General features: G+C 47.2%; 1 protein-coding gene across 1 annotated transcript; it reads right to left on the bottom strand.

The window, feature by feature from the left end:
* Positions 1 to 409: 409 nt before the first annotated feature.
* LOC123061113 (uncharacterized) lies at positions 410 to 6,030 on the bottom strand. Its single transcript, XM_044484037.1, has 3 exons — positions 5,526 to 6,030; positions 1,774 to 2,101; positions 410 to 851 (listed from the first exon to the last, which is right to left on the bottom strand). Exons 1-3 carry the CDS (start codon positions 6,013 to 6,015, stop codon positions 647 to 649), a joined length of 1,023 nt encoding a protein of 340 aa, XP_044339972.1. The 5' UTR covers positions 6,016 to 6,030; the 3' UTR covers positions 410 to 646.
* Positions 6,031 to 9,683: the final 3,653 nt, after the last annotated feature.

Raw genomic sequence — 9,683 nt, 5'->3', positions numbered from 1 at the left:
GTCGTCATCGTCACGTCCCTTCTTGGAGGTGTTGATTGGTACCAGCGCTTCAGAGTCTCGGAGCTTGGGGGACGATTTCCGATGGAAGCAGCGGTCGCAAGGCTCCGTCGTCTTTGTCGATCCGGCGTTATCGGTTTTTCTCTTTCCTTTCTTTTTGGGCGTGGTTGTGCTGCTTCCGCCCCAGCACCTATCGTTGGTTGTATCAGATGTTTGCTTTGTAATACAAAGCGGGGAACCCTTTTTCTCAAGATAGATAGAGAACAACAAGCACAAAAATTTGGGGCATATCCAGCAGAAATTTCAACTTGTCGTTGCACATAAGCTTCAGCAGTTCAGGCATGCATCGAAGTTTGTACCACTGATGTAGAGCAAAAAATCCATAAACTTTAATTAGATCAGAAACAATGCCTCAAGTTGAAAGCCCACTAGTCCCGTTAAACTGCATGAGCGCAAACAAAGATCCATGGTACAAACAATTTCCCAGTAGGTGTTCACCTGGTCTGTCTGTATTCCTAGGAAACCCATAGGCGGGTAGATTCCCAACAGATAAATTGATAATCAGATCTTATACAGCATAACGTACAAAGGTTAGAGGACAACAGAATTTGTTTCACAGTGAACTTTGGGAGTAACTATGTAGATTCCTCTAAGGACCCACAAGTTTCCTGTGCACGTGTGCATGGAGAGAATGCTCGTCACCATCATGGTGATGGAACACATACGTCAGAACCCCAACAAGGCACAGCACTGAGCCAACTAGGACCTTGTCATAGCGTTCCACCCAGTGAAACTTGATCTGGCTAGCACCATAAAATGAGAGAGCCACCAGGGACGTCATCACCGTGATGGTACTGCAGGCATAAAAGAACACAAGTTAGGTTGTAATACAAAGGTAACATAAATCGATAGTATGCATCTATAATACTTCATATGCGTAGTTGATTCAACACAAAGCGCCCCGGAGAATATTCAGAGTTCAAACCATGCTCATGATTGACAGCCATATAAGTCGGTCTGCATCCCATTTAAGATGGAGCATTTGGTTCCATGCCTATGACAGCCAAAGCTTTAGAGCTACTATCTTTAAGTTTTAGACTACTGATCTTATTCAGCACATTGGTGGAGGCTTAAATTTAGGACAGTAAAACTGCACCTAATCCCTGCCCCTGCCCTTTCGAGCGCTCTCATTCGTGGCCATCCGTTTTGCTTATCTGGCCGTTTCTGACCGTCAGATCTGATCTACACAGCCAAATTCAATGCACATTTTCCAGCTGCCCTGATGAGCTATACTATAACTATCCAACCACTACGCATAAGCATAAGAGGTGTAGTTTCTGGAAACATTTCACATCAACTGCATAAAGCTTCCGAACGGAATATGCTATGATCAGCTTATTTTGAATGTCCTTCAAATCCTAAACCACTGACGAGTGACAAATAGAAGCCTTATCTAAGAACAAATTGGTTGATGAGCGCGAACAGAAATGTCTCAAAAGTAAGGCTTGCATATGGAAATAATGAGGTTCTCCATTTCTACTTCAACACTACGTACAGCAATACTGAAATGACTATCCTTATATCTTCTTCCGTTTTGGCCCAACAAGCTCTCTGTATAACTAGGGTCTAGGGGTTAGGTGACTAGTCGAACAAAAAACATCTTGAACTAAACAATATTATTTTAGCGCAAGCATAAAATACCACATTTTAAATGCCTCGTGTTGACAAGCCAAAACAACTTTAAACAGTGCGGTTTGGGGGGGAGGGGGGGGGCACCTGAAGAGAAGTACAATGATCGCAAGAATCATCATCGAGGATGAGTTGCCAACAGCAAGAAACACTGGAAGAGTAGTTGCACAGGGTGATAATGCTGGTACAAGTACAAGACCAGCGACTGCCATCTTCTCCATTGGATGATTATGAGCATGGCTATGACCACCTTTTCCTAACGCAAACAACAGAATGTAACCTGCTCCAAGAAATATTAGCAACAGCGAGGCAAGTTTATGCACTGTTTCCTCGCCTGCTATAGTATTTGCCATAGTAACTGCAGTTATCCCGAGAAGAGCGGTCGATACAACATGAAGGACTGCTCCAAATGCAGCTGCAAAAGTTGGGAATATTTTACTAATGATGATACATGTGGAAGAGAAGAAATCCTTGCCAAATGACGAAGTATCATACTACCATCACTAATTTACACAGAAAACAAGGTATAACAATATATCAAAAAATACCCACGCAACATACATGTCGTCTAGCACAAAATCATGTCCAAATCACGTATCATTGCGTGTGTGCGCTGCTGGCTCAGCAAAATCTCATAGCACAGCTATCGCGAAGTCAAATTGGAGCTTGGTTGAAGTTGAGGCCGGCAGGCGGCGTGCGTGAGAAGACGACCTTCGACTTGCGACATCTTGCCGCACGTGGCACTCCAGTCCGCTCAGTAGGACTGTCCCAAAGGCAGAGGCAGCCCATAGAGCGGAGCACACGGGCAGACAGCGGCCGTCGATCCTGTTGACGCTCCTCTCGACGCGGCCTTTCATGGTGTACGAACGGTTCCGACCAACAAAACTTTCAGGCACCTCCCCCAGCATCTCCGCCGTCGCCTCGCGCTACTGTGCTCCAGGATCCCGCCGCCCCTCCCTGGCACCTTCATGCGCGGCATGCCGTCTGCTCTCCCCCGAGGCGCTCGCCACTTGCCAGCTCGACACCTCTGTCTTCTTCCATCCACTGTGGCTCATGACCTGATACGGAAACGACCAAAACGACGCTTGTCGGCTCTGTGCAGGCCATACTCACGGGCAGCCTCTAGCGAACACAAGCTCCTCTGTTTTGTTTCCTCTCATGCGGCTGTAGACACACTCTGGCGCAGTGTAAGCTCTACCGCCTCCCGTGGCCGAGGAGAGCAAGGACAGAACAAGCAGCAGGAGATCAAAGGAGGAGATACTCAGTTCATTTTGCCTCTGGAGAATGATTGGAAGAAGAAAAGGTAGGGAATTTTGTTGGTGGAACTCCGATGAAGAAACAAGAAGCATGAAGATTTTTCTAGCACCTTTCATGAGAGCGGTTTGGGAAAATAGAGGAGAGAGAAGATGCAGTTTTCATGTGCACGGAAAGCCTGGGGAATTTTAAGTACTATAAACTGAACATGATGTCATGCATTCTCTAATAAACTGAACACAAAAACCGAAAACAAGTATAGCAGAATGTATTTTTTTAATAGTATAAAGCAGAATGCAATTAACTCTGTATATATATGCACTGGCCACTGCACCATGTTAAGAATTTTTCTGACGTGACTGTTATTGTAGTTTCCAGCAACCTCTTTGAGAAAGATATATACTAATGTTGGCGAGAACTCACCAGCCGTAATTGAACTTAACTTAATTTCATGGACACTATGAACTGTATTTACTTACTCCCTCCGTTTCAGTTTACAAGTCTTGCGCGTATACCTAGGTTTCCAATTTTATCACTCTAATATAAACTATATAACACAAAAATTACACCGTTTGAAAATAGAACATCTGAAGTTTATATTGGTATATTTTTTGTAATATATGGCTTGTATTAGGTTGGTCAAATTGACGACCTAGGGGTACGCGCACGCCCTGTAAACTGAGAGAAAGGAAGTATATCCCGTGATTGATTTGAAAGTATTTTTAAAAAAATTTAATCAATTTGAAAAGGCTATTTCATCCGTCTCATAATATAAGATGTTATTACGATCAATTTGAATATCTTTCGCAAAAAAATTAATTTAACTACCAACCAACATTTTTTTTCCTTTTTTTACACGGAGCTACCAACCAACATTGTTAAATTTGGCATGCCAATATTAGACGATCTTTGGCTGAATGTATGACATGAGTTAGCATGCACTATTTTTTTTACGGAAATCGCTGCTACTCTTAATTCAAGGAATGTTACACTCCGAGGCCACCACTAAGTTCACAAACTCTCGAGTGGATCTCGGAACGAAGTCTTACAAATTTTATTCAAGTAATTCTTTACATGCTCCACAACATGGCCATTTGTAAATCCTTGACGGCGCTATTGATCTTCTGGACCATTTTCAAAATTTGTACATTGTAGTGGTGTTTTTCGGAATCGCAAGAATTCGAGCGGCATTTATCCAATTAACCCTTCTTTCTTTCACAGGTATGTGCGAAACGATATACACAAGTCAAGGCCTTCTTTGGTTCATAGGATAGGAATTTTATAGGAATAGGAAAATCATAGGAAGTGAGATGACATGCATGTCAATTCCTATAGAGAAAGAGATGTCATTTGGTGCATAGGATAGGATTTTTTCCATTGAGTCTAGGCTAATGTTTTTTTCCCTCCAAAACGTGAAGGATTGATTCCTATCCTACATAGGAATAGGAATCCATTCCTACAAACCAAAGGGCTTCAAAGGAATTTTTCCTTTGCAAATCCTATCCTATAGAATTCCTACAAAAATCCTACAAACCAAAGGAGGCCCAAAGATTTACTGAAGCTTTTGGGTCGTCCTCAGCTGATAATGGCCCACATTTTCATCACTATGAGGACAAACATAAGTCAATAGTTAGTCTTAGTGCGAAATTTAATGCTAGAACCATCAAGTGTTCCACTTTTCTCAGGTTAACAACGTGAAAAAGATGATTTACTTGATTTTGTGTACAATTGGACTGAGGCATATGATATATTTTATTCTCCCGTTGCAACGCACGGGCATGTTTGCTAGTGAAGGATTAAGGAAGTTATAACAGCCCACGCTGAACAAAAACATGACAAAACCTTCACTAAAATTCGGAATTTCCTGAATAACGAAAGGGCAACCCCGTTAATTAAATGGATAACAGTCCCAGCCTATGCCCCCTGCATCATATCAGAGTATGAGTAGATTATCCAACTTTTCCCCAACAACTCAGAATTTTGGGAGAACTAGATGGTGAATGGAAAGCGACATATCCAACAGTTATCATCAATACAGATGTCAATTACTGTAGTGTTCTAATAAGACAAAATCGTTCACACAGCCATACGGAGGGAGTGGCGGAAGCATGAAAATGCAACGTCGCCCGGAAGCCATCAGAATGCCCCAGAGTGTTCAGACAGTGCTCTCAGGTCTCAGTGTTGCACGCATTGCTGCAGGCACCGCTACGGCACTACCACCGCAGCACAACTCAGGGGCGGACCCAGATTTTTTTAGTGGAGGCAAACTATAAGAATGGGGGCACTTCTTGCATGAATTTGAAACTCTTACTATTCTTCCTCCGAAAATACGAATGAATTCTCTTGAGATTTTTCAGATTTGGGGTCTACTTGGGTCCGCCCCTGCCACAACTCCACCATTTCATTATGCTAGAACGATCTAATCCAATTCAGCCACCGAGAGGTAATAGCCCCCCTTTCCCTGCGATAAGTAAACCCTAACCAGGTATCGCCCCTATGCTCTAGATCTTGGAGCGGTTATCAGTACACGGAAAGAGTGGCAACAGAAGAAAATGGGCGAGGTGGGTGGCGGGGTGGGTACTGACTGACGAGGAGGGTGCGGGAGAGCGGCCAGCGCTGGGCGCGCCCGACGATGGAGAAGGGGAGCCAGTGCGTGGGGATGAAGGAGTGCAGCAGCGACACCGTCGCGATGCCCCCGATCGTCGAAGCCTCCTCCGCGGTCCACTGGAAGCCGCCTAAGCCCCCGCCGCCAGCGTCCATCACCTGATACGCCGACGCGTGACGGACGCCGCCACCCACCCACCGCCGGTACGCGAGCTGCGGTGGCCTCTCCCCTTTTGCTGTTTTACCTCTCGCAGCCGTCTCGCTAACGTTTCTCCGGTGCGCGCGGCCGTGTGGTGGGGAGATCTGGGAGGGGGAGAAGGAGGCGTGGAGTGGGAAGCGGGCGAAAGGGGCTCGCTGCCGCGGTGTTGGTGCGGTGGGGGTCGGGTAGGGCGGGGCACAATCTACCGTTGTTCGTTTTTTGCGCCTTTTTCCCAACTTCCTTTTCCACGTATTTGTCCACCTGGCAATCATCCATTACATCCCCACGTAGGTCCATTTTTTTGCGGGGACCCACGTAGGTCCATTATAGTATATACGTACCCATTATACATGTACTGGCGCGTAAAACCTTATTAGGCTAGGGTAAAGGAGTAGAACAAAAAATTACTCATGGGTGTATAAATGAGGAAATTTTAAAACCATCGGATAGAGCGGATACGATTATGATATCATATAATACATACCCTCATACTCATATACCCGTATAAAATCTGAATAATGCGAACAAATTATCTCTACAACTTCATGTGAGTTTGTGAAATTAAAATGTACCGGAAAAGGCTTTCGCCCCGCTTTATAAAGAAAGCAATCACCGAGCACAAAGTAACAAGGTATCAACCACGCAACACACACCCAAACACAGCCACCGCTGACAGGACCGACGGGCACAAACACAAACGAACCCCAAGTTCAGCTGTGGGCACAACACAACAAGCCCAACGCAAAGAGACACAACACAGAGCGACGGTGGCGATGTTGTAAACGAACTAATCCGGCTCCAGCGGTGGTGGGGGAAGCGGTGGAGCCATCCGGAGAGCCATCGAGCGAAGCTGGGTGATGATGAAGGTGATGGCGTCTCTCTCTCTGGAACGGCTAAGCGGCCGCCAAAGCTGCAAGTAAACAAACCATTTAAACAAAGCGTCAGTAGCACGTCGAAGAGGAATGCGCTGAATTACAAGCTTATTTCTAATAGTCCATAGTGTCCAGGTTAGCACCCCGATGACCAGCCACCTGATATGGCGAACTGGGGAAGCTACCGCCTGGAGTTCCGCGAAAAGAGCGGGCAAGTTGTTGTGATCCCAGCTTCCACCCTCTGTTTCGCGGAAGCAGCTCCATAGGAACTGCGCGGACACGCAGGTGAAGAAGATATGGTTCGAATCCTCTTTAGGCCCGCAGAGCGGACATCGCCCATCTCCTGGCCCATTGCGCTTCGGGACCTCCACGCCGGAGGGGAGGCGGCCACGAATCCATCGCCACATGAAAAACCGAATCTTCAACGGGAGCCGAATCTCCCAGATGGCGGAGAGAGCCTCATGTCCCATAGAAGGAGCGATGGCCTGGTAGAGAGATTTAGCGGAGAATTGCCCCGATGGCTCTAGTCGCCACCTGGCACGGTCTTCTCCATCCTCCAGGTCAGGCGCGTGCAGCGCGATGCATTCTAACAGCTCATGCCAGTCCGCGATCTCCGCCGGTCCAAACGCTCTCCGAAACACGAGTTGCCCTAAGTCAATAAGGGCCGTCGCGACAGAGATTCGCGGGTCAGCCGCGATGGAAAATAGGTCGGGAAAGCGTGCTGCAAGGGGAAGGTCCCCAGCCCATCGATCGAACCAGAACATCGTGGAGGTACCCGACCCGACCGCGATCGAGGTGCCGATGCGGAGGACTGGCAGAAGCTGGATGATGGATTGCCAGAATTGGGACCCTCCGGAGCGCTGGCAAAAGGCTAGGGGTTGGCCACGGAGGTATTTCTGCTGAATGATGCGAAGCCACAAGCCACCCTCTCCATTGACAATCTGCCACAGCCATCGCGTTAGGAGGGCAATGTTCATGCGTTTGGAGGACATGATCCCGAGACCCCCCCTGGTCGCGCGGTTTACAGATCTCCGACCAGCGCACCATGTGGTATTTCTGCTTGTCTCCCTCACCGGCCCAAAAGAAGTGTCCCTGAACAGTGGCAATCTCGTGATGTAGAGTCTCCGGAAGGCTATAGAAGCTCATGATGAATAAGAGCAGGCTGGCAAGGGACGAGTTAATAAGCACTGTCCGGGCCGCCTTCGAGAGCCAACGGCCTTGCCAAGGCTCGATGCGGTGTTAAAGCTTCCCAACCGTGGGGCGGAGCTCAGCCACCATGAGCCTCGAATCACTAATGGGGATCCCCAGATAAGTCGTGGGGAAACACCCAAGCTGGCAATTGAGCCAATCCGCGATGCTCTGCCGTTTGTCTTGGGAGTATCTCAAGACCATGACCACACTCTTATCAAAGTTGATCCTGAGGCCAGACATCTGCTGGAAGCAAAGCAGGAGGAACTTCAAGTTCATGATGTCAGTCTCCGTGCCTTCCACCATGATAATGGTGTCATCCGCATACTGGAGGAGGGATATGCCATTCCCCCTAACCAGATGCGGGACAATGCCCTTAATGTGGCCGGCGGCCTTGGCTTTATCTAAGATGGTTGTCAGAGCATCGACAACCATGTTGAAGAGGAACGGTGAAAAGGGGTCACCCTGGCGTACCCCACAAGATGTGGGGAAGAATGGGCCGACCTCCCCATTAATGTTCACCGATGTCCGGCCCGAGGAAACCATTTGCATCACTCGGGAGACCCACCTGTCGTCGAAGCCCTTCCGTAGCAGGCATTCCCGAAGGAAGGGCCAACTGACCGTGTCATATGCCTTGTGGAAATCCAGTTTGAAGAAGACTGCCTTGAGGTGTTTAGAGTGGACCTCATGGAGAGCTTCATGGAAAACCAGAACTCCGTCAAGTATATAACGACCCTGAATAAATGCCGACTGATTGGGGTGAGTGATCCTGTCGGCTATGGGGGCCACCCTAATGGCGTACCCCTTCGCAAGGATGCGGAAGATGACATTAATCACCGTGATCGGCCGAAACTGGCAGATCTCCGATGCCCTGGTTACTTTGGGAATGAGGGTGATGATCCCAAAGTTCAACCTGGTGAGGTCAATGGATCCAACGAAGAATTCCTCAAACAAGGCTGATACGTCTCCAACGTATCTATAATTTTTGATTGCTCCATGCTATATTATCTACTGTTTTGGACTATATTGGGCTTTATTTTCCACTTTTATATTATTTTTGGGACTAACCTATTAACCGGAGGCCCAGCCCAGAATTGCTGTTTTTTGCCTATTTCAGTGTTTCGGATAAACAGAATATCAAACGGAGTTCAAACGGAATAAAATCTTCGGAAACCTGATTTTCTCACCGAACGTGATCCAGGAGACTTGGACCCTACTGCAAGGGATCAAAGAGGTGGTCACGAGGGTGGGGGGCGCCCTCCCTAGGGCGCGCCCCCTGCCTCGTGGGCCCCTCGGTACTCCACCCACGTACTCCTTCCTCCTATATATACACACATACCCCCAAACGATCAGAACAGGAGCCAAAAACCTAATTCCACCGCCGCAACTTTCTGTATCCACGAGATCCCATCTTGGGGCCTGTTTCGGAGCTCCGCCGGAAGAGGGTCGTCATCACAGAGGGCTTCTACATCATCCTAGCCCCTCCGACGAAGTGTGAGTAGTTTACCTCAGACCTTCGGGTCCATAGTTAGTAGCTAGATGGCTTCTTCTCTCTCTTTGAGTCTCAATACAAAGTTCTCCCCCTCTCTTGTGGAGATCTATTCGATGTAATCTTCTTTTTGCGGTGTGTTTGTTGAGACCGATGAATTGTGGGTTTATGATCATGCCTAGATATTCTCATAATTATGCACAATTCTATCAATTGCTCAACAGTAATTTGTTCACCCACCGTAGAATACTTATGCTCTTGAGAGAAGCCACTAGTGAAACCTATGGCCCCCGAGTCTATTCTCATCATATCAATCTCCATCACTTATATATTGTTTTGCTATTTACTTTGCCTTTACCTTTTACTTTGCATCTTTATATCAAAAATACCA

This window comes from Triticum aestivum, chromosome 3A, assembly GCF_018294505.1.
Source record: "Triticum aestivum cultivar Chinese Spring chromosome 3A, IWGSC CS RefSeq v2.1, whole genome shotgun sequence".
Lineage (NCBI taxonomy): Eukaryota > Viridiplantae > Streptophyta > Magnoliopsida > Poales > Poaceae > Triticum > Triticum aestivum.
This window is presented reverse-complemented; position numbering and strand designations above follow the sequence as displayed.